The following is a 26337-nucleotide window of genomic DNA, read 5'->3' on the forward strand; positions in this document are numbered from 1 at the left end:
AAGTGCTTTTCGGTCACTTTTGGGGGTATAACAGTATAAAGCTGCTGTTGCCCAATGGACTGTTATACAAAACTGTTCTAATTTCGATCAATGAGTGGATCACCAGTGTTTCTGATTATCGGCTGAACTGTTTACCTATCCCCACGCGCAGCAATTGGACATTGAGATGCTGAAACGCGATCTGCAAAAAATCACACTCAAGCTGTCCGATCTCAAGGACTACGAGATTGCCCGCCAGAAGAACAAGTGCAAGGGCGCCCCGCCATCCAGGCTATCCCAGGACGCCCTCACCGGAGACGATGCCTCCACTTCGGGGACAACGGGCAGCTGCAGTTCCAACACGGAGACGGCCACGGAATCTGCTTCGGGATCGGGATTGGGATCGCGATTGGTATCGGGATCTGGATCGGGATCGGGATCTGGGTCCGGATCGTACATTACGGGAATGGGCTACCGTTCGGAGACACCCTCCTCCGCATCGTACACCACATCGACGACCCCGACTCCGGCCACTCAGGAGGAGGTACTGCGGCCCTCGTCCGCCGTCACGGCCACCACCACCACCGGGACCACGAATTCCGGCTCCACGGATGATGTAAGCGTGGCGGCCGTGGTGGATGAAACGGATACCATTGACGAAATCAGCGACGACAACTGGGTGGACCTGAATGCGGACACCGACGATACCGCTGACACCCACCAGGAGGAGCAGGAGCAGCTGCCGGTGGCGGAGGAGGAGGACGGGGCTAGGGGAGGAGCCTAGTCCTGACCACTTATCGCGGTATGAAAGCATAGCGCAGCAGCTGCACTCGAAGCCCCCGTTTCACATTCCATTTATCATCACATTTTGTATACGCAACCAAGTATAATAACCCATTGCATGCTCCACTTACCTAGAAATGCGTTTTCATTGGCTGGCCTGCACTTATTGCATTATAATAGATTGGAAGGCTATGCATATGTCGATTATGTAATCTTCAAAGCCGAAGCCGTGCATATTATAGTTGGACTTAGCTGTGGCAAAAGGAGGAATCGCGATCGCATTATATCGAGTGGGAAATGCAGCTCCTAATTGGGTATCCCCACGAGCAGCTTAGCAAGCGGGAGACGACAACAAGTGGCAACAGGTGGACGCAGTGTGGGCGCATGGGAGCGAGAAGGGCCAGCTGTGGAACTAGAGGCCGAAACACAGGTTACCCAAGCTGCAAGGGGTACGTGCAACGTGACTAGAGTAGCATGAAACGGAGGAGGGGGTGGCCTCCAATGGGGCTGCCTCCACGAAAGCTTCCCCCAGAAGCTGAAAAGCTCGCAGGCATCGGCGCTGCATTTCAAAATACGTGGCCATACTGCTTTCTGGCGGCAGGCTGGCCAAAACGGCGGCTTCAACTCAAATCCTGTCCGATTCGGCTCGGTGCGGCAGTCCGGAGCAGGGCAAACGGACGACGGTCGACGGACGACGGATGGCGGATGGCCGGCCTTCCGCCAATTACGGGTCGCTGGAGTCCACGGCCAAGCGATTGCCAATTAATTACGCGCCTGGGTTCGATATCCAACCGCTCTGACTACTCTGTGCCGTGGTACAAGTGCCCGTCTCAGTGTCTGCATCCGCATCCGTGTCCGCAACGGTATCGACATCCCAAGCCCAGGCCGCATCGGTGGCCGTGACCGAAGGATCGACCGGTAGCATCACGTGCCAAGTGCCGGTTCATCACAAAGTGCGAGGGTAAGTGGCCATGGGCACGTTGCAAATACCCCTTACGCCGAGGGGATCTCTGTCGCCACGTAACATCTGTGGACAAAGTCCTGACGAACTAGCTCCGCAAAGGACAGGAATGATAGGCTCGTAAACACGTGGGAAACCTTTAACCTTTGACCCCCGTAACCTTTTGCTATGCATATTCGGCCGCCCAGTTGCACGGTGCTCCTCGTGCCCAGGGGATATTCCTGAAATGAAGTGCTGCAAATAGCAAAAACTGCATACACACAACACGTTGTAACCGAGTGGGAACATGACGCCGGGGGCGCGCTCGGGTGCACTGATAGAACCACCTGTCACACACACATTCGTGGCACGTGCGGCGCTCCAGGTGGTGAGTGGAAAGTGAAAGTGAAGGTGAAAGCGAAGGTACGAAGGTACGAGGGTACAGTTACGTACGCCAGGAAGCTGGCTAATGGAAATTCCGCGGATGCTGAGCGCAACTTGTGGCAATGGGACCCCGTTGATCGCCCACCATTTAAGTGGCACATTCAGCCGGATTCCCCGCCATGTGCCCCCCACCATGGGCGCATGTCTTTCATTAATCCGTGCATAATTAGCCAGTGCTCGCCGGGTTGCGGTCGCAGGATTAGCACTTCGAGCATATATACATTGCAAATACTTGGTAACAATGCACATACAGGGTATGCGGATGGTTCAAGGCAGACCAGAAGCTTAACTCCTAGGTAAATGAGCATGGCTATCGGCCTGGCCCTGGCAAACAGAGATCCCGATGGGCCCGAAGGGCTGAACCGCCTGGCCTGATTGCCGTGTGTGCCTGTGCATATCTGAGGGCGGCGCCCAGGTGGGGCCACCCAACAGGTGGCTGCAGAGAGTACTTACTTGTCCAGCCCACTGGATCGGCTTTCGTCCTGCCCAACGATGCAATTTTAATGCGGCCCAGCGCTTCTGACGAGTGCATGTTAAATAGAAGGCGCTGGCAGAGCAAACGACCCGCCCGGACACTAAATGTCCGGGCTTTTGGGTCCTCCCCATGCCCAATGCCCCATGCCCCATGCCACATGCCACCGGGAACCCCTTCTTGGCCTTTGGCATTGCCTTTAGCCAGTTCCTAAGTGCCTCAGTTGGCTTTGGGCTGCGGCAGGGAAAACGGCAATGCGGTATGTTTTGTGAAAAGTGGAAAGAGTGGAGAAAGTGAAGCAACTATGGCCGTTGCAGACAATTTGCCCTGATTGCCGAATGTCAGTCTGGTTTTGTCAGCTAATTTGCATGCATAGTTCGAGCCAGGCCGACACATTATGCCCATGCCTTGCGCTTTTCCTGGCAGCTCAATTTTCCGGCTTTTCGCCTGTTTGACATTGACGTGCAGCGAAGATTCGCGCGTTTCCGTGGCCGTCGGCTGCAATTAAATCAATAGTTGGTACTAGCCAGGAGGTCAGGCCACAATTCGCCGACGAAGGCTCTGCAAATGTACGGAGATGGCGCTATCATTTGCATAAGGCCCACTTGCAGGTTAGGTAATTTAATTATTTCAGATTTTCCACCATAAACAATCAGTATTTTGCCCAAAACAAAGGAAATAATTGACCGAAAACGGATTGGCATACATCGGTGAATTCGTTATTAAATTTCCAATCGATTGGCGTTCAAATTTGGAAATTTTAATTTTTGACCGTTTTTTGCAAAAAATCTGGTACCCCTTAAAAAAATGCGAAAATTGGCCGAAAAATACATTTTTCAAAAACGTTTAAAAATTGACAAGGATCGTTGGCTTAGGTTGTTAGCTGCACAAAACAGTAATTTTCTTTGGTTTCTGGCCGTTTTTGGCCGAGTTATGATGAAAACCCCCTTTAAAAAGGAGACATTTTGGGCCAGGTTTTCTTTCCCAATTTTCCGTCAAAAAATGACCAGTATTTTTGCCAAAATAACGGACCGAATATGGAATGCTATACTTTGATAGAATCGTAATTAAATTTCTAATCGGATGACGTTCAAACTTGGAAATGTTAATTTTTGACCGTTTTTTTTTAATTGGTCAAAAAATATATTTTTAAAAATTACCTAAGAAGTGGGTCGTTGGCCTAGGTTGTTAGCACAAACCAATAATTTTCTTGGCCATGTCGCACTTTTCAGACAATTTATAAAGTAAAACTAGTGTGTTTCATTGATATTTATTTTCTTCATACATTTGAAATTTGAATATTCTGTTAGTTGTGAACCCAGGCCTGTCACGACGACCCCCCCATGTACCAGGTGCGATCAGATAGCTGCGGGAACCGTCCATCGAAGTGCACAGAGCAATGACGCCAGTGGGGATCGAGTTCCGTTTGGGATGGGGAGGAGGATGGGGCGAGTGAATGCACCTATTAACGACAATGGGCGAAAGGTGCTTGATACCGATAAGGCGGCCGATTCGGGATTCGGTATTCGGGATTCGGGATCATTGTCCACGGGTGCGCGGATTAGGCGGTGTAGCATAACCAGCGCCATGGAATATTTTACCCAGGGCGGGAGAGCGAGAAATTTCGATTTGAACTGGAGACTGAGCTTGACGTTTATTTGGCTATGGATCGGTGAGCTATTGACCGAGATTCGTGTTGATTCCGACGCTTATCGCCGGGCCGGATAGTTGTTGTTGTTGTTGTTGTTGTTGTCTCGGGTACACAACAACAGCAATCCGTATTTTCGGGCACTCCGTGTTCTTCTCGTAATCTCTAACGCCGCCGGCAACGAGAACAACAACAAACAGTGGACGTCGGCGACGAAGGAATCCGACTGGAACACAAACTGGTGCCATAGGCGTAAAAATAGCGGAATGGGTTTATAAATAAACGAATCGAAACTAGCAAAGCCCGTCCACCCAGGAGCGGACTTAGGGCAATAGGGCTCGCAGGTCCGCCAGCATAGCGACAATAAATTGCCAAAGGCCTGCGAACAGGAATGGAGGCGTCTCCTCGATCGACGACGTCTGAGTCACTGGCATAACCTCGAAGTACGCCTCGTAGGTGATCAACGACAGGACATAGAGGGCGTGCAGCAGGGACAGTGCGAGGACCGTCTTCATCAACACGGCGGAAACCGATTCGCAGCTCGATGGGCGCCGGTTTCCATGTGGCAAGTCTACGGCCGTCGGAATCGGATTGGGCTCGGGTCCAGTTCCCATGTCTACCATGGTTGGAATGTGCGCCAAATCGGTACCTGCTATGCGAAGCGGTACTTCATCAACGTGCTCCAAGTCGGGGCCAGTTCCGATTTCCATCAACATTGGCAGTGGTACCACACCACCAGATCCGACATGACATTGTGCGGCTGGCACAGCTCCAGGTGTTGATAGTTCCAGAACTTCCGGCTGCGGCTCAACACCATCTTCTGTCTGACTACCGAGCGTTACGAGAAGCTTTCCGCTGTGGATACTGCGGCCCAGTTCAACGGCTTTGTCCTGCATCAAATCGAAGTAGAAACTGGGCGGCGGTGTCTCGTCCTCCAGCATGGGCACATCCAAGGATGCTATCCAATGGAACAGCAGCTGCAGGCGGTAGCTGCAGCTCCATGGCGTGCCAGCAGCTTCCTCGCCCAGTTCGCTAGGTGACCTGCGGTAGTTGTACAGTTTCTCCAGTTGGGACAGCTCCATTACCACCAAATATATATTTAGTTTTCAGTCTAACGGACAGAAGAAAATATATTCTGGGCTTCCGTTCGATGTGAAATGTGATTGCTTGCTCGAATAGGGAATAGCTTGTCACAAGTGTCACAAGTATGTGACATTTGGCAGCCGGGTACATGGAGTCGATAGGTGTTCCTGCTCCTGCTGCTGCGCCATTTCGCTCCTTGGGGCCGGTCAAGCCTGCAGCAGCGCTCCATTTAATGCGGCCTGGACTCCACTATCTAATCAATTCGAAGCGGGGCGTGGCATGACCACCCTCGGACGCACTATGCGGAATTGATTCCCAGTCCCGTTCCCCCCCGCATTCCCCCTCCAGCAAGGGCGTTATCAATGGCCTGGTATAATCGGCTATCAATATTGTCGCATTACGACAACCATTAACGCGGCGCGGTGAAGGGTTCGGGGCGTCAGGAGGCGACGGGCGTGTATATAGGATCACGGGTTGTTCGATCCACTCATCGGGGATGGCCTACCTGTGGCCGACGGCCCAGTCAGCCTGGTCTCGGGGCTTGTGTGTATTTTTAGCATAGAAAACACTGTTTGTACAGCAAATTATGCGGTCGGTGCGAAGCGCGGTCTGATCAAGTCCGACTTCCACTTATACCATGCTCGTTGGCTGCGTGACTCCTCACGAGGGAGCTGATTGTCCACCAAACCCGTGCAGAGCATCAGCTATTCGCTGTGGCTGGCGAGCAACTTCTCCTCCTATCGTCGACCTTGATATTGCACTTCTTTTGGCCAAAGCTTGTGGCACGTGGCACGCGAGTCTAATCGATTTATAGAGTCAGCTGCATGGGCAAAGTTCGAGTATGGTAGGCTGACTGGAGTATTGCAGAGTTTGCGGAATAGCTTAAATAATCGCAGAGGTTGCCCCACTGTGCTTCAATCTCCTCCTGCAGACATGCAAATAACTGGCAATGCAAAGCGGAAATAAGAAGTGGGGTTCGACGTGGAATAGAGTTTGATAGTGCGCTGTGTGGTCTAAACAAGCTGTTCAACACAAATTGCTATGATTGTATTCGCTTTTTGTGGCCGTGGTGATTTCGATTTACGCACAGTTCAACTCGAGCAAATTTGTTAATTAATATTTAACACTAAGCCAGAAAGGCAGAAAGGCATAAAGGCGTCAGCATTTCCCCTGCCACCCGAAAATGCCGTCTAATTTGCATGTGGACAACACAATTGGAAGCGCGAAACCTGTACGAAATATTATAAACTGATAAGGTGACTACAATTCAAATTCAGCGTATTGGGTCCGATCACTTGGTGGCGCTCTTCCGCTCCCGCTCCCGCACCACTACCGCCACCGCCCAGAGTTCTCCATGCGCGCTCTTTGGGGCTGACCACTGATAAGGAGCGAGGGAGCGGTGCGAGAGGCCTGGAGAGGAGGAGAGTGCTGCGCTGTTTGCTTTTCTTTGCTGTGCCGTTCCTCCTTCATCGGCCTGCTCGGTCGCTCGACCGCTCTACCGCTCGACCGCTCGGCGTTCTGCTCTTACACGGCTCGCATTTAATTTTAATTCGTCGCCTGCCCTGCTGACAGCGACATCGGTTGCGTCTCGCCAAAAAGTGATTTGCCGCTCCCGCGATTTGGAAGCAAGCGAAGCAAGCCATCGGGAAAGGAGCCGCGGAGCTGGCGAAGTCAGTGGTAGAAGCACCGTTAAACGTTATTGCCGTGCAGTGTGACCGAGTGTGCATTCGCCGCAAGGACATATAACAACATATCGAGTGTGGCCAGTTGCCAAGGACCCTGTGCGATCGAATTCGCATTCATTCAGTTTTATTGACGCCCCTTCGATCCGTAATCTCGACGATTGGAAAACTGCAATTGTAACGCGAGCAATACAAACTGTCAACAAAGTCGTAAATTCGCACACTGCGGCAGTAAAGTGAAGCAATCGAGGGGAAAATCGCAAAAGAGTGCAGGCAGCAACAGAGTAATTACCAAATAACAGGCGAAAGGTGGTAAGTCGGCTGGATCAGATAAGGCGGCTATATCTGTAAAGCTTACATATATATGATTTCTTACATCTGATCGGATCACCGATCACCGATCACCACACCGATCCAATCCTCCAGAGGCGCAGCGCCATCGCCTGGAGTCGTGATGCCATTTGAAATGCCGAGAATGCATGCATGTTGTCGAAACTATTTTTAAACAGATCGTTTCATTACTTTCGGCTTTTTTCGGATTTCTCATTCTCGCTTGGTGCGCCTGCACAGAACCCACACAGAACGTGGGAGAAAAAGAAGAGAAAGTGCACTCGCTCCTCCGCCTCCCACTCCCACTCCCCTCCCTTATCGCTCTAAAGGTGGCCGTGATCGATATTGATAGCTCCCGATATTGATGTTGACTGAATGCTTAACCAACGCTTACGGCTGTGTGGACAAGATCGTCGGGAAAGATTGATCGGGATCAGAGGGAAATGGAAAGTGGTTGAGTGGGAAGGTCAAACATTGAACAATAAATTCTTAGGAATGTAATCTGCTCGCCAAGTTCAAGTTGATACAAGGGGGCTGGGCGAGATGTTTGTGCTCCACAGAAGGCAACAGGATCGACTTGGAGAAGGGTAGTGAATCTTGTCCTGAATTTCCGCCCCTTGGCAAGCCAGACAAGCCGTAGAATCCGGTTAGTGGGTCAGTTTCTTACCCTGGCCAGGTTCAACAGCCTGGGTAGCTGGCGCTGGTGATTAATGGGAGGTGGTGGGAGTGGGTTTCCGACTGGGAAGTGAGCACAAAGTAAGCCCGAGGCCGCAATAATTAAAAATCCGTGACCGCAAACGCTGAAACTCATTTAGTGCCGAGCAAAGTGAATTAGTTTCATAATAAACAAAGTGCGAGTGACAGCTATTCCAGCTCTCAGCTGAGATGCAGTTGCTCGGCAAGGAGCAACTTTCCTGCAGCTCTCATAGTTAAGGAGTTACCTTGGAAAGGGGTGAATCACTCGATTCGACTGCATGCCCCTGCATGATACCCCTTCTTTTATTTGGCTATCCACGTTCGTTTGTTTTGATACTGCTGGTTCAACGACTTGGCAGAAATAGTAGCAAAATAGAAACCTCGCGGCTACACGCGAAGAAAAAGTTACCACTTGGAATGTTGAGAAGTCAAAAGATCGTTCTTCGTTTCAAATTTTGACTTTGGAACAAGGCCAACAGGAATCCAATCTAATTTCGAAATTTTGATGATCATTTATTTGGCGAATGATCGAAATAATTCTCAGTGCCTCACGTAACCGAACTGTTCGTGTTGCTCCTGCTTTCTGTTGCTTTTTTGCTTCTGCTTCTGCTTTTCCTTTTGCTTTTGTCTTTGCTGATATCGCACTTTACTTACTGCGCACATTTCGTCACATTTTCGGGGCTATCTCTTGACTCTTACACTCATATTGCATATGGGTCAAGGGCAAAGTCCCGCGAGTGGCCCCCAGCCCATGGATGATGGACTGGGTGGGCGCATCCAGTCCGCGTGCTATCGCTCTTGGAGGAGGGTGCATTGTCATTGATGTGGTTGCGGGGCAAAAGTGCACGATAAACAAGTAGAGTACAGCGGAATTGAGTAGTAATTACCGATTACGATCCAGTTAGCAACCGGTTCATCGTAGTTTTAGTGCATATGTCCACTAAGTACGCTTAAATGCATTTTAAATTCAGATTCAAATCGTTGTCCCGAAAGGTAGTCCACGAAATTCGTTGACATGAAAGCAAATTGGAAGCTAATCGCAGTCATTGGCAAACTTAACATTAATTAGCATGTTTAGTTCGCTTTTATTAACAATAAATTTAATATGTGTCATGACACTTAAGTGTTTCTAATGGGCAATAGAGCCGCTTATAGTGTTGTGTAGTGTTAATTGTTGCAGTTCTCATTCCATCCAAAGCTGTTAGATCGAACAGACCAGCTGAAACCAAAGTCCAATTATGTCCAACCAGATGAGTTTCGCTCAAGGGGCGGATATTCAGTAATACACGTATTAGCTAAATTCCTTTGGTCCGCGCCGCCAACGCTGCGTATGCGCAATCTCTTTGTCGGCGATATAAGATTCGCGTGAGACGAGACGAACGCCTGAATGTCATGGTCAGAATTTGGACCAACCGAGTCCATTGATAGTGCCGTATCGCTAGGGGCTCTAGAGGTAAAAGTGTACGGCTCTCATTTGCGTTGATTTCATTTGATTTGTTTTGTTTTAATTGTCTCTGATTGCACAAAAGAGCGACGCCGACGGATGAATCACTCCGCCTAAGTTGGAGAGGCTGGGGATGCGTTTCCTGTTGACTTGATGCGACTGGCAACCACATACTATGTACATGTACTATGGCGTTCTGCAGGGGCGTTAGCCCCTCCCGACGACCATCGTTCGATTGCTCGTACGTTCCTAATCAATTTTAGGTTAAGTTGGCTAGCCTTTGTTCATGCCTGGCTTCCAGTGTAATGTGTGTGTGCATATCAAGTGCTGGCTGATATGGCTTTGGAAAAAGTGAAATGGCATTTGTTTTTGTTCGGCAGTGGGGGGGAATACCCACCACGCCCCTCTGTTCGCATCTGCTTTATCACGTCACAATTATCTTGCGGCATTGTTGCAACTTTTGCGCTTTGTTTCCAACACACAAAAACGCAGCAAAACAACAATGATTGAGCAGGCCTATATGTACTATGCATGCTCTATACTATCTGCAAGCCTGCAGAGCTGGAAAACCAACACAGCAAAATAGACGCCTGCCTTATACTGGAGGAGCAGACCTCTATTACAAGTCGGCGCACAGAACAAATACACAGAGGAGCACGTCAAATTTTAGTTGGCCAACGCAACGCTTGGCACGTTCATGAATTTGACGCCGCATAAACGAGCGACTTTCGCGCTGCTCGCTGGGGGTCCAAATGGCAAACAGCTCAGCTCCGATCTGCCACAGTCCAGTGTTTTTCTGAACCGAGCCTGATAAGCCGCGTAGAGAGCTATACTCGTACGAGAGACTTAATATAGCGATGTGCCACCGCTCCTGACTTGCCAATTTGACGGACAATGGACAGTGGAATCGTAAGCGGAATCTGCCAAATAACGGTGATGATGGGGGCCGTGCTAATGATCAGCGGGCGGACTGGAAGGCCGGGGTCAAGGGTGACTGGGGGCTGATAACTGCTTTGATTTGGTTTGCTTCGCTTTCGCCCGCCACCTATGCATATTAGCATATATTCTGGGGCCCAACATACTTGTACATAGGTTTCTAATTTTAGCTTGTGGAAATACATACAACATATAAATCAGAATTGAATAGATTAACGAGGAGGCAGTAGTCATTGTAAGTTGAAGCCATTTAATTGGGGTATGCACACAGTTCTGCAAATCGCTTTGAAGAACCCAAGCTAGAAGAACAATCTGTTTTTAATGCTTCTAGCGGGTTCAATGAATTTGGACGAGCTCGGCTGATAACCAGGGCAGACACACCAGCGACAACATCCTCCTCGTCACGTGTTTGCAATGTGCTGGACTGCCTTCTAATTGCTTCCATTTGTTTGCCGTTTCAGTTTCTGCAACATGAGCTGCTGGCTTTAAGGAGCCCATCCATCAGCAGCAGCAACAGCAACAGCAACAGCAGCAGCAGTTGCCACATCCAGGCAGCAGGTGCAACCGGAGCGGAGACCCACTTGCAGGTCAAGGTTCTTCCGGAGAGCAGAGCAATCAGCCCAGGGCGACACCGACAACATGGTGCACGGACCGCCGGCTCGCAGAAAATCACAGCAGCAGCATGAGGCCTGCGAGATGGACATGGAGCGACAGCCCACTCCGCCGGATGGCGGATGGGGATGGGTGGTGGTCTTCGGCTCCTTCATGATACACATAGTCAGTAAGTGCTTCCCTGCTTTTCCACTGTTAAGAGTTGTAAGGGGTTGAGCTGCGGAGGTGCCAGTGGGGCTCTCGCCGGAGGAAGACTTGACCGGCGGGTAGGCGAGCCATCGCCACCTTTACGGCTGCCATAAATCAAACCCAAGAGCATTCGACCGACCCGGCAACCAAAAGTGGTCAGGAATAAAAGTAATAGGCATTTCGTGGATTTCTGGGATCGTAAATACTCAGGCACTCTAATCGCCGCAAATCAGGGTGTGCAGCGGGATAGATTGGTAGATGGCCTTATCGGCAAGGTCCGATCCAGATACTGACATTCGATACGATGAAGGCTTATGTGGAGGTGGAGGTGGAGGTGGAGTACGGCCACCACTTCAGCCGTGCGACTATCAATTGGATGATAATTGTGGCCAAGTGTCCAGTGCGTCGATACGCAGCCGATAATCTTATCGCCATGTGGGCTGTAATTGCCTGGTCACGGAAATAGTTGCCGGTGGGCGGGATGGGGGCTGGAGCAGACTGGTGGGGCGTGGGGAGCCTGATGAAATGGGAGCCCTAATTAATTGCCTACTAAACTGATTTATGGCCAGCGCCCGGCAACCAGTTTGATCGAACGAAATCCACTTTGGGCAGGCACATGTTTCTGCACAGGTCATCCACTGTATATTCATTAGTGTCTAATTGTCCCTTCTTGTCTCTTGCAGCCGATGGCATGACCTACTCCTTTGGCATCTTCTACAAAGAGTTCCTGGACTACTTCAACGAGGGCAAAGGTTACACAGCATGGATTGCCTCCATAATGGTGGGCGTGACCTTCTCTTCGGGTGAGCAATATAGTCCGCTCTCTAGGAGCGAAGGTCAACTATGATTACCCTTTACCCATTACATTTATCCTGCAGGACCGATCAGTTCGTCGTTCGTGAACCGATATGGCTGCCGTGCGGTGACCATCGCGGGCTCCATTTTGGCCGCCAGCTGCATCATCGTGAGCATGTTCGCCCAGAATGTCCTCACGCTGATCATCACGATCGGTTTCGGAACGGGCTTGGGCTTCGGGCTCATCTACCTGCCGGCCATCGTGAGTGTGACGCAGTACTTTGAGGCCAAGAGATCCCTGGCCACGGGAATCGCTGTCTGTGGCTCCGGATTCGGCACCTTCGTCTTCGCCCCGCTCACGGAGTTCCTGATCGGCCACTACGGTTGGCGTGGGGCAATGCTGATTATCGGCGGCATCGTGCTGAACTGCATCATCTTTGGCGCCATGTTCCGACCGCTGAAACTGGAGGCACCGCCGCAGACGCCGCCGAACACGCCGAGCACACCCAAGCTGGGCAAGAAGTCGGCCATCATCGACCAGAACACCACGTCGGCGGAATTGGAGCCACTCAAGATCCAGCCCAAGGATCAGTACCTGCAGCTGCCGCAGCGCACGGACACTCCGGTCTCGGGTGGTGCCCTCTGTCGGTCCAACAGCGTTGGCCACAACCTCAAGCCCAGTCTGGTGAGCCCATGCAAATAAATAGCTAGCGGATCCGATCTCTTTATTGATCTAAGTCTAATTTACATGTTCCAGAACAACAACTCGAACGGCGCCGTCAATGGGCAGGGACCCACCTTGGTGACCCCACCGCAGGCGGTGGTGAAGAGCACCAGCAACGACGACATCGCCCGCAAGTGCCACAGCCAGTTGCAGCTGACTCCTCTGAAGGACGCCCATCGCGAGCGGAGTGCCAGTGGCACCATGTACCGCCCGGATGCCCTCTACCAGGTAGGCTACCCGGCCGAATCGAGGTGTTCGTGGAGTGTGCGGTGCTCTAATGCTATTCTGTCTTCGTGCACAGGGCTCCCTCCACAACCTACCCGACTATGTGAGCTCCCGGAACGATCTAAGCCGCTCCATGTCCGGTTCCGGCGTTATAAAGCGCTACGGGTCCCTTCGCCAGAGCAACAACGTGTCGCAGAGTCAGGTGAGCTTTTGGCAGGTCTTACAAAGCAACTTACCGTGGGTGTATGAATTTAGGAACTATTATTAAAATATACAAATATCCCAATTGCTGTTGTATCCCATTCTCTGCTGAGCTTCCGTAAAAAAGAAATAGGATCTGGAAAACCGGCATAGCCACAACTTTACAAATTTTAAAAGGCAATTACTCTCCGTGTGTGGGTGCCAAATCTGGGCAAACTGGCTAGGATCCTTGCTAATCATCTGAATCAAACCAGCGAAAACGAAAACGAAACGAATCCATTCCGTGGGACTCGTGTAAATCTCGTGTATATATGACGTAGAAAAGGACGAGATTCAGGGGCACTTGGATAAATCATTGGAAAGCCCTGCCGATGAAGGTCCACTTGGGTATGGGCTTGGGAAGGAAGAGCGAGCGCTTCTTGCAGGGGCAGTCCTCTATCAGATGGGCCCGCAGCTCCGCGAAGATCGCCTTAAACCAGTCCTGCCAGGAGCAGTCGAAACTTTGGCGTCCAATGGTGCGGTTCTGGTACTCGTCGAACAGCATGGCGATGTAGACAATGGCCAGCAGCGACATGAAGCACCTAATCAGAAACACCGCGCCTGGCCATAGATGCCACTGAATAATGCGGTGAATCTGCAACCAGAGCGACACACTTGCATTCGCAACATCAACACGCTTCCGACGGGCCAAAGCAACTGCTTCGCTGTCCAAGCGGACACCTTCATCCCCGCTGGCAAAGTCCATGATCGACCCGAAGTATTTAAGTGTGGAAAACGAAGTCTGACCGGTTAGAACGTAATGGCGTTCGATATATTTGAGCTGACGTAAAATTCAACTGTGCTTAAGTTAAAAAAAAAACGGTACCATTAAACTACTATGTTAGTTTAGAAACGATGCGCCAGATAGCTTCTCCAGATCCAGAGGATGAGTTTGTAGAGGAGGAAGAGGCGAAACAGCTGGTAGAGGATCACCTTGCTGCAAGAATTTCACTTGAAAGCGACTGTGTATCTAGATACTCACAACAGATACTCACATCCTTAAGATAATGTTGGAACGCCTCAGAGTTTTCGGATCCTCGCGAAGCAAATGCGTTCGGATGCTGAGGAGCATGTGCCTGCAGGATTGGATCACCAGGACATGGATGTCCGGATGGTTGAAGGCACTCAGGCTGAATATGGATCTGAATACGGAGAGGATTGGATGGAACAGTGAGATTGGATGGGACAAATGGCAGCAACTACTAAGTTGACCGCACGTACCCTGCGCGTATCATGAAGAGCTCCTCTAGGTTCGTAACCCCGGGACTGTCCCAGTTGTTGAACATGAAAGGCTGCATCACCTCCAGCGTTTGGTAGGCCTTGCGAACCGTGCTCATCAGCACGGGCTTCTGACCGAAGATCCTCAGGAGGAGGTCGAGGATGAGGGCCGGCAGGATCTGCTTGGTGAAGACGAGAAACTGGTAGGCCCACCGCTTGTCCGTGTAGTGGCAGCCCGGGATCATCAGGTTCTTTTCAAATGCCGCGTTCCGCCACAAGTTCAGCGTGTCCATCTGCTCGGCAATCTGGTTGAAGGTGTCCGGCACGTGGGTCCACGATGAGAACAGGTAAACTGGCAGCTCGGCCGGCGGTCCTTGCCTGTAAATATCGTACCCCCACTTGGTGTAGCACAGCATGCTCTTGATGCCGATGTCCTGCGGCGTGAAGTCCAGTCGAATGTCCTTGCCCAGGTAAACAGTCTTGAGGATTCCGGTGCCCACCAGCGCGAACAGTCCCATGGCTCCCGTCAAGGATGGCGCGAATCCGGGCGACGGCTCTTCTATGGCATAGAGAACTGGGGAAGGCTCTGTTTCTTAATCAGGGACTAATGCATGTGCGGTCCTTTGATTACCTATGGAAGGACGATACACTATTACTGGCAGCCGATGGCGGTAGTCATTCACCAGGGATTCGGCCAGGTTTTTGGTGAACGTGTACGTGTTGGGAAAACCCACGATCAACCTGGGATAACCAAACGATAAAGTATTATATAAAATCCATTAAGGGTATCCTGGTAAAACACAACAGTCGCTAGCCAAAATAATCAACATGGATAGAGCATGACTTACCTTCGTGTTACCTTCGTTCGACTTACTTTCTTGTTAAAGCGTTGAGCACCGAGTCGTCCGGCATGTCGTCGATCAGTCGGAGGCACAACCGCCAGTCCATCGGCGAGGAGTAGTACTGCAAGGATCAGAGTCACACGGTCAGAGGAACATGCAAGGCTATCCGGGATCCCTAAGCCACACACCTTGGGCTCCACCCGCTTCAAATAGGGATTGCTGTAGAACGTGGAAACGTGGACGAAGGACCTCAGCTGGGGCAGAGTCTCGGCGAACTTGAGCGCCTCCAAGGTGCCTCCGACATTCAGGCGCAGGGCCTCGCGGAGCGGCTCATCGAAGCGCACCGTGGCGGCACAGTGGTAGAACAGGGACACACCCCTCATGCGCTGCATCATCGATGGATCGATGCCCAGTCCCGGCAAGCAGACGTCGCCCGGGACCACCACGATCTTGTCCAGCTCCTGCGGCTTCTCAGCGGCCACCACGTGGAAGACAGTGGCCTGCCGCAGGCGGACCAGTCTCTGCTCCGCTGTCAGCTGTCTGCGAGGGCGCAACAGGACGTAGATGCGGCGGACGTTGCAGGAGCGCAGGAGCTTCTCGATCAGCGCCTTGCCCACCACTCCCGATCCGCCCGTCACGAATATCTCGCTGTCCTCGAAGAACTCCTCCATTTCATTTTCACCGCTTGGTGGATGGCCCATGGTGAATCACTGTCCAGAGCTCGTGCAGCACTGGCATCCAGCTCCACGAGTCGAGCCGCTTAACTGAACGCTGGTCGGCGCGTGCTCATTAAGTCCGTGATTTGATTAACATGAGCTGCGCCACTGTAATCCATGCTAATTTCGGGCTTAATGTCGTAATGTGAAGCATGGTAAGAACTTATCAGTAACCCAGCCTGACCTTGCGCTCACTTTCGACGAGCTGGAAGCAGACGTACTCCCATTATTTTTAGGAATGAATGGGTACTGTGTACCCCATTACTATGACTCATGCCTTGGGCTCTGATTACCCGTTTCATCCCTTTCAGGAGGAGGCCAAGTGCTGCGGCTGCATCACTTGCTCCAAGGAGACCCGCGACACATTCGCCGAGATGATGAACTTCTCGCTGCTCAAGGACATGGTCTTCGTGATCTTCTCCGTGTCCAACTTCTGCACGAGCATTGGCTTCAACGTGCCGTACCTGTATGTGGTCGCCTACGCGGAGACCCTGAAGCTCAGCAAGACGGATGCCAGCTTCCTGATATCCACGATTGGCGTGGCCAACACAGTGGGCCGCATAATCCTGGGCTACATATCGGACAAGCCGTGGGTGAACCGCCTCCTGGTCTACAACGTCTGCCTCACCGCCTGCGGAATTTGTAAGTTTGCGATCTGCCCGACTTTGATCTGCCATTGTATAATCCCCGCCTGCTCCACCAGCCACTGCCATGGTGCCGCTGTGCCACGACTTCCAATCCCTGGCTTTCTACTGCTGCGTGTTCGGCTTCACGATCGGCGCCTACGTGGGCCTGACCTCGGTCATCCTGGTGGACCTGCTGGGTCTGGACAAGCTGACCAACGCCTTTGGCCTGCTGCTGCTCTTCCAGGGCATCGCCAGCTTCATCGGTCCGCCCATTGGAGGTGAGTAGTAGTGCGCCTGTAGCGTTCCGTGTCTGACCTCTGCTCCACAGGCTGGATGTACGACCTGACCGACTCGTATGCGCCGGCCTTCCTGATGGCCGGACTCATGATCGCCATCAGCGGCCTGGTGATGTTCGCCATTCCGCCGCTGCAGCGCCTGCAGGCCCGCAAGTCGGAGCCGAAGGCCCACACCGAGCACCTGGCCCTTAGTTAGTAGTTCACCCGCCACACCCACCCACCCACTGTTTATGCCCACTCCATGTTTTTTTGTTTTTTTTTCTACTCTTACTGTAACTCTAGATACGTACTGATGCACACGACACTTGGTTAGATTAAGTCCTAGACCTAGGCCAGCCATGTATGCTACGGCATATGCGATTATTTATGTGCAGGCAACTGTCACCCCCCCTGCCCCCTGCCCCACTCCTGTCCCCCGCGCCATGACCCCTGACCCCGAGCATGCAAATGTACGCCTATAAGTACGAGTACATGTGGTATGTGCCCATACCAAATTATTGTTATTCTATTATGACTGTATGCCTGTGCGTGTGTCCGTCTGTTTATACGCCATTAAAGAAAGCTTTTGTCTTTTGTACCACAACAGAGAACCACAAAAGTCCATTTGGAAATCGATTGGCTGAAAGCCACATGCCCTTGGCAGTGGGCTATACTCGTTTGAATATGAAATGTAAGTGGCTGGTAAGTGGCGTTGTACTTGGAACCATCTCTCTTTTTACCTTCACAGCGAGGTACGGGCTCTAGAAGTCTACGTGTATGCGCTTTTTAATTATCCCCAGCAATGCAATGGATCATACATGTGCCGTAAATCACACGGCGTGCACATAATGCTATGCATAATACATAAAGAGGCCTATGTTTATATTGTAGTGCCTGCCAAGACAACCCCATAGAACCGTACGAGAGCCCAGAGAAGGCCGTTCCGCGGAATCTTCATCGTGGCAATTTTCAACTTGTTGGTCAATCGCAGCCCGGTGATCTTCGTGGCTAGTTGGCCATTCATATTTATTGTCAGGGGCCAGAGGCGTTCCGCAAAGGGGTCCACATAAAGAACGTGCACACAGAGTTTCGAAAGGGTTCGGTGTTTATTGGATCCTTAAGTGACTACGAATAAATAGCAACAAAACCAAACGCCGAAAAATACGCATTCACAAAAGCACTCACTCATTCACACCCAAAAAAAAAATATAGTTTAATAGCTCGGCAGGCGAGATATCCTCACTGGATCTCCCCGGTGATTAGCTTCTTCAGGGTGCACTCCCCGGCGCCCAGCTTGTGGAGGATGGCCAACACCTCCTCGCGGTAGCGATCCATGTGGCCCAGCTCCTCCGGGGTGTACTCCTCGTGGTCGAAGCGCGTCATCCTCCAGATCACATTCAGCTTGGCCTCGATCAGCACGTAGTTCGAGGAGGGACAGAAGCGCGGACACAGCTCGTTGATGAAGTGGATCATGTCCTGGACGCTGCACGAGTTGATCCGGTTGTTGATGGTGTTCAGCGCGAAGTCCTGGTACTTGGCCATCTTCGCGTGCGGGAACACGTTCTCGCAAGTGATGCAACGCCAGTCCGGCTGCAGTGTCCGCGTCTGGACGGGAATCACCAGGCCACGGCAGCCCTGTTCTCGGCAGAAAAGCGCCGACAAGTAGGTGCCGTTTTCCTGCAACAAGTCAATGGTCAGTGTATCGAAGGATTAGGGAATCAGGGGAGCGGGATATCGGGCATGGAGTCAAAGATCAGGCGGGCTCGCGTCCGCCTCTGTCCATTCACGGCGTACAGTTCGTTCCACTCCAAATCGAAATGCAAATCGCAATCAGAATCGAAATTAACATTCTGTGTGTCATGCTCATGGAAATTTGGAGGAGTGTGTTAGTATCCCGGCAACCTTGGATAATAGAATCAATGGACTGATAATACGATGCCCCGGAGGCCTTGAAAAGCGTGTTTTTAAAGTGCGTTTCAGGTGTACATTTCATAGGAATTCCACAAATAATTGCCGGAATACAGTCTGCCGGCTGTGACAAAGATGTCCGTAACTCTCCCAAACTACAAGTAATTCTGTTACCAAGCCCATCAGAGAGCCAGTTGCCAGCCCCAAGCGTGTGTGCCTGGTACCCAAATGGTGTGCCCCTTGGCCACTTGGGGCCACCCCTCCTGGGCGCGCCCCTGGGCCCTGGTTGATGCAAATCATAGAACTAATTTAATTAGGGAACGCATTTGTGTCAGGGGGCCTGGCCAGCGGCCACTGGCAACGCCAGAGGCCATTATTCAACTCATCCCAGAGCGGCGGAGAGTGGCCACATAAATAGATGTGGCCGGATACGTGGATCGTGTACGTAGGTACATATGTATATATGTACATGCCCATGCCACACACTTTCACGGCGCCGGTGACATCGACGTTGGCCAAGAAATGTGTCCGAAATTCAAGTGAAATGCTTTTCAAATTTCAATTATGGTTTCTTGCTGTGAGCCAAATAGATTGCGATGTTGGAGACCTATAAACTGGGATGTTCTGCAGAGGATACCCTGCAAGGAGGCGAGCTAGCAGGTCCAGGAGAAAGGATAGGTAGGCAGTAGCAAAGGAATTGTTATTACCCAGGCAGGAACTGAACTAGTCTGGAAAAGACCAAAGTCAGAAGGTAAGCTTGGCTGCATGGCAGATGGTGCTGCAGAAGTGGGTCGAGCCAGGAGGAAGGACAACCCTAGGAGACCACGATGCCCATTGATACCGTACTCACAGTATTGTCGTGACACCGCGCACAGTCGCAGGCAAAGTGCTTGGTCATCTTGAGGAAGATATTCCGGGTGAGGTTGGACCAGAGGATCTTGGTGTAGGTGGTGGTAATCTCGCCGCCCTTGGGAATATCGCGAGCAGCCCGAACTACCGCCAGTCGCCCGTTTTCGAAGTAGTGACTAGCGTTGGGGGTGCACTCGTGGTTCATGATCGCCGTGAGCGGGAACAGACCGCGCAGTAGAGTCTCGTGGCCACCGGAGCGGCAGGGAGCCTCGAAGGCATTCGTATTGAGCACACCCACGATGCGGAACAGTTGGTCCATGAACACCCGATCCGTGGTGGGGAAGTTCCGGAAGCACTGGGCCGCCTGGATGATCTCACGGCGGTAAGCGCGCTCCGCATTCGCCTGCATGGCGTCCACCAGATGCCGCTGTTCCTTGCCCAAGTGGAAGACCCTCACTGCCGTGAGGATCCTCAGCGACAGCGGATTAACCTGCTCCTGCTCCGCATCCACGTCCTTGGGCTGCCAGCGGCGGAAGTGCTCGCACTCCGCCTGGTGCTCCTCGGAATCCGCACAGGTTTCGCACACGGGCAGGGTGCAGCGATGCCGGCAGAGGAATCCCGTTTGCGGCAGGGTCTCATGGCAGCAGATGCAGCTGCTCAGTTGACCCTTCCGCGCCGTCGGGCCGGTGACCAAGGCCCGCTCCTGGAAGATCAGCTCGCCGGCGGCAATGTCTCTGGTGGCAAACACCCCGCGACCGGCCACCGTCGAGGAGCTGATGGTCCAGTTGGGCTGCTCTTGGCGCAGATCCCCCAAGTGGGCGTCTATCAGCTGGGCCAGCTGCTCGGGCGTGGTGTCGCGACAAGGGGCCATGTGGGCGCCCAGGGCGGCCAGCGTGGTGTCTCCTCCTCCGCCGCCTCCGCGAGGGGGCGGGCACTGGGCGGCTGCAGACATGGCGACTGCGGTGGGAGGTCGGTCGGAACTGCGGCGAACCAATGCGACGCGCGGCAACTCGGCGAGTGAAGATGTCTCCGCGCAGCTGGGCGGACTACGCGGGAATAGCAGCGATATAGTAGCGACGGCGACGACAGCAGCAACATGAGCAACGGCAGCAGCAGCAGAAGCAGCAGCAACAACTGACTGGCGACAGTGGAAGCAACCCAGCAACCCAGCAACCCAGCGAAGCAGCGACGCTTATGACGTGGACACACCGACGCCCTCGGAGAGCATTAGACACAACTAAAAAAGCACAAATTAGAGGCATCCACCAGGGAATGGGGGAAGGCGAGAGGCGACAGGGGCCAGGAGGAGCTGAACGGGGAACGGGGAATGGGGGACACGGGGACAGCAGCGACAACAGTCAAATATGATTTTTTTCCAAGGCACACGCACGCTGAAAACACACACTCGCCGCCAAGTTCCCGTTTACGAAATCCAAAATAACATTTCCTCCGAGGGAAAGAACTTGAGCATTGCGTTCATTGTTTTGGCCAAAATGCGGGTTATTTTTAGGCGGAAGAGCCCAAAACTCAACGCCAAAATTTCACATTTTGATTCCGCCATGAGTGGTCTCGCAGCGATTTCAAAGTGGGGAACGTGGAGCCACTTGGTGCGCCACTTGGTGCGCCACTGGGAAATAGAGACATTTGGCTGGGCGACGCAAAGCGGATTTTGCTTTTGACTCTTATTCAATTTGTGCCTGAGCTGTTGTTGCCGTGTGTTTGTTGCTGGCGCTGCTGTGGTTGCTATTGTTGCGTTCAATTGGATTCGCCAGTGGTGGGGCTAGGTGGAAAGCACTGATGCAGCCATCCAGCCATCCAGCCATCCAGCCATTCAGCCATCAAAGAACATTTCCCGCTGCCAATTTGTTCGCCAAACACCTCAGTGTGGCTGCCACCTACTAGCCACCCCTTCTCCGAAGTCTGTTTGCGGTTGGTTTGGGACGCCATAAAGTGAGGCGAAGCCATAGGAGCACCACCCACCCCATCCCCATTGCCATCTCCCTCCGATTTCTGCCGTCCTACGACAATCGGAAAATGATCTGTGGAGATGCAGCGCCACTGATACCCCGCATGCTTGTCTGCCACGCATCTACACTGGCCAAAAACGTTGGTGCGACGCCATAGAGCGCTCTTGGAAAGCACTTTCAACCTAAATGGGTCGGACTTCTCCGAAAGTGTGGCTTACATGCATACCATTCCAGGCCGCAACGTAGTAACGCAAAAAATAATAACAAATGAGTACAACAATCCTGCCTGGCAGTGCAGCCCACTTTCTGCGGCTTTCACAACTTTCATGTGGCAGTGCGTGTGGCCGGGACATAAATTAGGGCTTCGCTGGCCAACGAGTTGCGTGTTCCTGGGGCAAAGGGAGCAGAGACAGAGACACCAGGCGGCAGAGCGAGGTGAGTGTCGCAACACGTGACTTGGTGGGGAGCAGGACCAAGACTGGGATTCGGGTGGCTCCACGCCCAGCTGTTCACTTCCCGTCGCAAGTGTCACGCACTGTCACATGTGCCGCAGTGGAGTGGGTCGTCCCGCCACGCCCACCGCCTGCGGTAGTACGTAAATCAGTTCTAAAGCTTGCGGACCCCGTTTTCCCTGCTCCAGCAACTCATAGTTCGCCCACATTCCAAATCTATTTTCACTTTTACCCGCATTTTATTGGGCCAATCGAACGGAAGCTAGCGGCATGAATAGAACGCACTCGAATGCGAAATATCAAAAAGCGTCAATACCAACTGAAAAATTATAGAGTACGTTTGGGCATATGGATCACAAATGGCTTATAGCTACCGTAATAAATAGTTTTTCATTAGCAGCCTATGATCGAGGCCAAATGGGTCAGTGCCTCAGACTTGGCACAATAGCGAAAATTATCGCAAATTCGAGAAAACCTACAAAATAAATAATTGGAATAGTTAGCTATGTTTATTGGCGGTACAAAACTTCATCTTCAAATCTTCATTTTAGCTTTGCCCCCTTTATTCTACTTTGTCTTTTTTTGGTAAAAAATAATCAGTATTTTGTCGATGACATTAAAAATAATTGTCCAAAGCTAGAATGTCATACCTTGTTGAATTTGTAACAAAATTTCCTATCGTCCTGTGTTCAAACAAAAAAATTTAAATTTTTTTTCAATTTTTTTGAAATTTTGATTATGGATTGAAGATGGCAAAATGGAATTTTTCTATTTTGTGTCTTTTTGGTAGTAAATAATCAGTATTTTGTCGATGGCATTGAAAATAATTGTCCAATACTAGAATGTCATACCTTGTTGAATTTGTAACAAAATTCCCTATCGATCTGTATTTAAACAAAAAAATTATAATTTTTTGCCATTTTTCGCAAATTTTGATGATGGAAAATGGAAAAATGGAAATTTTTTATTTTGTGTTCTTTTTTGGTACGAAATAATCAGTATTTTGTCGATAGCATTAAAAATAATTGTCCAAGACTAGAATGTCATACCTCGTTGAATTCGTAATACAATTCCCTATCGATCTGTATTTAAACAAAAAAATTATAATTTTTTGCCATTTTTCGCAAATTTTGATGATGGAAAATAGAAAAATGGCAATTTTTTATTTTCTGTTTTTTTTTGGTACGAAATTATCAGTATTTTGTCGATAGCATTAAAAATAATTGTCCAAGACTAGAATGTCATACCTCGTTGAATTCGTAATGAAATTCCCTATCTTACCAGGCGAACAGGAACTCCAGAAGGTGACCAATGATCTTTTGGTTTTCGGTAGCAGCCTGCTACTTATTATGATCGCCTGGTAATTCATGCCGAAAAATCTTCAATTTGCCATAAAAATGTAAATTTTGTAGGAAAAATTGTGAGATTTTTCGGTTTGAATTACCAGGCGAACAGGAATTCCAGAAGGTGACCTTTGTTTTTTTGGTTTTCGGTAGCAGCCTGCTGCTGATTATGATCGCCTGGTAATTCAAGCCGAAAACTCTACAATTTGCCATTAAATGTTGTAGATTTTTCGGTTTGAATTACCAGGCGAACAGGAACTCTAGAAGGTGACCATGTTCTTTTGTTTTTCGGTAGCAACCTGCTACTGATTATGATCGCCTGGTAATTCAAACCGAAAAATCCATAAAAATTTCCATACAAATTTACATTTTGCAGGCAAAATTGTGAGATTTTTCGGTTTGAATTACCAGGCGAACAGGAACTCCAGAAGGTGACCAACGATCGATTGGTTTTCTGTAGCAGCCTGCTGCTGATTATGATCGCCTGGTAATTCAAGCCGAAAACTCTACAATTTGCCATAAAAAGTTGTAGATTTTTCGGTTTGAATTACCAGGCGAACAGGAACTCTAGAAGGTGACCATGTTCTTTTGTTTTTCGGTAGCAACCTGCTACTGATTATGATCGCCTGGTAATTCAAACCGAAAAATCCATAAAAATTTCCATACAAATTTACATTTTGCAGGCAAAATTGTGAGATTTTTCGGTTTGAATTACCAGGCGAACAGGAACTCCAGAAGGTGACCAACGATCGTTTGGTTTTCTGTAGCAGCCTGCTTCTGATTATGATCGCCTGGTAATTCAAGCCGAAAACTCTACAATTGCCATAGATATTTACATTTTGCAGGCAAAATTGTGAGATTTTTCGGTTTGAATGACCAGGCGATCATAATCAGGCGATGGATCGAAGATGGAAAAATGGAATTTTTCTATTTTGTGTTTTTTTTGTAGAAAATAATCAGTATTTTGTCGATAGCATTAAAAATAATTGTCCAAAGCTAGAATGTCATACCTTGTTGAATTTGTAACAAAATTTCCTATCGTCCTGTGTTCAAACAAAAAAATTTAAATTTTTTTGCAATTTTTTTGAAATTTTGATGATGGATCGAAGATGGCAAAATGGAATTTTTCTATTTTGTGTTTTTTTGGTAGTAAATAATCAGTATTTTGTCGATAGCATTAAAAATAATTGTCCAAAGCTAGAATGTCATACCTTGTTGAATTTGTAACAAAATTTCCTATCGTCCTGTGTTCAAACAAAAAAATTATAATTTTCTGCCATTTTTCGCAAATTTTGATGATGGAAAATGGAAAAATGGAAATTTTTTATTTTGTGTTCTTTTTTGGTACGAAATAATCAGTATTTTGTCGATAGCATTAAAAATAATTGTCCAAGACTAGAATGTCATACCTCGTTGAATTCGTAATAAAATTCCCTATCGATCTGTATTTAAACAAAAAAATTATAATTTTTTGCCATTTTTCGCAAATTTTGATGATGGAAAATAGAAAAATGGCAATTTTTTATTTTCTGTTTTTTTTTTTTTTTTTGGTACGAAATTATCAGTATTTTGTCGATAGCATTAAAAATAATTGTCCAAGACTAGAATGTCATACCTCGTTGAATTCGTAATGAAATTCCCTATCTTACCAGGCGAACAGGAACTCCAGAAGGTGACCAATGATCTTTTGGTTTTCGGTAGCAGCCTGCTACTTATTATGATCGCCTGGTAATTCATGCCGAAAAATCTTCAATTTGCCATAAAAATGTAAATTTTGTAGGAAAAATTGTGAGATTTTTCGGTTTGAATTACCAGGCGAACAGGAATTCCAGAAGGTGACCTTTGTTTTTTTGGTTTTCGGTAGCAACCTGCTACTGATTATGATCGCCTGGTAATTCAAACCGAAGAATCCATAAACATTTCCATACAAATTTACATTTTGCAGGCAAAATTGTGAGATTTTTCGGTTTGAATTACCAGGCGAACAGGAACTCCAGAAGGTGACCAACGATCGATTGGTTTTCTGTAGCAGCCTGCTGCTGATTATGATCGCCTGGTAATTCAAGCCGAAAACTCTACAATTTGCCATTAAATGTTGTAGATTTTTCGGTTTGAATTACCAGGCGAACAGGAACTCCAGAAGGTGACCAACGATCGTTTGGTTTTCGGTAGCAGCCTGCTGCTGATTATGATCGCCTGGTAATTCAAGCCGAAAACTCTACAATTTGCCATAGATATTTACATTTTGCAGGCAAAATTGTGAGATTTTTCGGTTTGAATTACCAGGCGAACAGGAACTCCAGAAGGTGACCAACGATCGTTTGGTTTTCGGTAGCAGCCTGCTGCTGATTATGATCGCTTGGTAATTCAAGCCGAAAACTCTACAATTTGCCATAAAAAGTTGTAGATTTTTCGGTTTGAATTACCAGGCGAACAGGAACTCTAGAAGGTGACCATGTTCTTTTGTTTTTCGGTAGCAACCTGCTACTGATTATGATCGCCTGGTAATTCAAACCGAAAAATCCATAAAAATTTCCATACAAATTTACATTTTGCAGGCAAAATTGTGAGATTTTTCGGTTTGAATTACCAGGCGAACAGGAACTCCAGAAGGTGACCAACGATCGTTTGGTTTTCTGTAGCAGCCTGCTTCTGATTATGATCGCCTGGTAATTCAAGCCGAAAACTCTACAATTTGCCATAGATATTTACATTTTGCAGGCAAAATTGTGAGATTTTTCGGTTTGAATGACCAGGCGATCATAATCAGGCGATGGATCGAAGATGGAAAAATGGAATTTTTCTATTTTGTGTTTTTTTGGTAGAAAATAATCAGTATTTTGTCGATAGCATTAAAAATAATTGTCCAAAGCTAGAATGTCATACCTTGTTGAATTTGTAACAAAATTTCCTATCGTC

The 26337-nt window shown here is 49.5% G+C and overlaps 5 protein-coding genes across 8 annotated transcripts; 2 read left to right on the plus strand and 3 right to left on the minus strand.

Annotated features, from left to right (window-relative positions):
- The first annotated feature begins 68 nt into the window (after nt 1-68).
- Nucleotides 69-892, plus strand: LOC6555592 (GPI-anchored CFEM domain protein A). The gene has a single exon (XM_026981873.1). The coding sequence runs from the start codon at nt 167-169 to the stop codon at nt 761-763; it is 597 nt and encodes a 198-aa protein (XP_026837674.1). The 5' UTR covers nt 69-166; the 3' UTR covers nt 764-892.
- A 478-nt stretch (nt 893-1370) lies between these two features.
- Nucleotides 1371-17739, plus strand: LOC6555494 (monocarboxylate transporter 12). Of its 4 annotated transcripts, none has more exons than XM_026981811.1 (9): nt 1371-1723; nt 10899-11218; nt 11922-12041; nt 12117-12718; nt 12791-12985; nt 13059-13184; nt 16310-16640; nt 16702-16902; nt 16953-17739. In XM_026981811.1, exons 2-9 carry the CDS (start codon nt 11077-11079, stop codon nt 17114-17116), a joined length of 1881 nt encoding a protein of 626 aa, XP_026837612.1. In that variant the 5' UTR covers nt 1371-1723; nt 10899-11076; the 3' UTR covers nt 17117-17739. The 4 variants fall into 4 exon arrangements, with proteins under 4 accessions (XP_026837612.1, XP_026837613.1, XP_026837611.1 ...); XM_026981812.1 differs by lacking the exon at nt 1371-1723 and adding an exon at nt 2857-2877; XM_026981810.1 differs by lacking the exon at nt 1371-1723 and adding an exon at nt 6684-7343.
- On the minus strand, nt 4590-5482 carry LOC6555593. Its single transcript, XM_001982582.3, is given in 2 exon segments — nt 4590-5374; nt 5377-5482. Coding segments are annotated over 2 exon segments (891 nt in total).
- LOC6555496 (fatty acyl-CoA reductase wat) lies at nt 13966-16035 on the minus strand. The gene is made up of 6 exons (XM_001982585.3): nt 15471-16035; nt 15315-15403; nt 15072-15181; nt 14444-15014; nt 14218-14364; nt 13966-14159 (listed from the first exon to the last, which is right to left on the minus strand). Exons 1-6 carry the CDS (start codon nt 15981-15983, stop codon nt 14069-14071), a joined length of 1521 nt encoding a protein of 506 aa, XP_001982621.1. The 5' UTR covers nt 15984-16035; the 3' UTR covers nt 13966-14068.
- A 247-nt stretch (nt 17740-17986) lies between the features above and the next one.
- LOC6555497 (SET domain-containing protein SmydA-8) lies at nt 17987-20783 on the minus strand. Its single transcript, XM_001982586.3, has 2 exons — nt 19658-20783; nt 17987-18576 (listed from the first exon to the last, which is right to left on the minus strand). The coding sequence occupies exons 1-2, from the start codon at nt 20606-20608 to the stop codon at nt 18139-18141; spliced, it is 1389 nt and encodes a 462-aa protein (XP_001982622.1). The 5' UTR covers nt 20609-20783; the 3' UTR covers nt 17987-18138.
- Nucleotides 20784-26337: the final 5554 nt, after the last annotated feature.

Source organism: Drosophila erecta, unplaced genomic scaffold (assembly GCF_003286155.1).
Source record: "Drosophila erecta strain 14021-0224.00,06,07 unplaced genomic scaffold, DereRS2 tig00000126-arrow-pilon, whole genome shotgun sequence".
Classification (NCBI taxonomy): Eukaryota; Metazoa; Arthropoda; class Insecta; order Diptera; family Drosophilidae; genus Drosophila; species Drosophila erecta.

Bases quoted from the DNA above. Each gene is read 5' to 3' on its own strand.
- LOC6555592 (XM_026981873.1), top strand. From the start codon at position 167: ATGCTGAAACGCGATCTGCAAAAAATCACACTCAAGCTGTCCGATCTC.
- LOC6555494 (XM_026981811.1), top strand. From the start codon at position 11,077: ATGGTGCACGGACCGCCGGCTCGCAGAAAATCACAGCAGCAGCATGAG. The intron at 11,219-11,921 runs GTAAGTGCTTCC...TGTCTCTTGCAG, and splicing joins CTTCATGATACACATAGTCA to CCGATGGCATGACCTACTCC. The intron at 12,986-13,058 runs GTAGGCTACCCG...CTTCGTGCACAG, and splicing joins GCCCGGATGCCCTCTACCAG to GGCTCCCTCCACAACCTACC.
- LOC6555496 (XM_001982585.3), bottom strand. From the start codon at position 15,983: ATGGGCCATCCACCAAGCGGTGAAAATGAAATGGAGGAGTTCTTCGAG. The intron at 15,015-15,071 runs GTAATCAAAGGA...AGCCTTCCCCAG, and splicing joins AGTGTATCGTCCTTCCATAG to TTCTCTATGCCATAGAAGAG. The intron at 14,160-14,217 runs GTGAGTATCTGT...AAATTCTTGCAG, and splicing joins TCCAACATTATCTTAAGGAT to CAAGGTGATCCTCTACCAGC.
- LOC6555497 (XM_001982586.3), bottom strand. From the start codon at position 20,608: ATGTCTGCAGCCGCCCAGTGCCCGCCCCCTCGCGGAGGCGGCGGAGGA. The intron at 18,577-19,657 runs GTGAGTACGGTA...GACTTGTTGCAG, and splicing joins CGCGGTGTCACGACAATACT to GAAAACGGCACCTACTTGTC.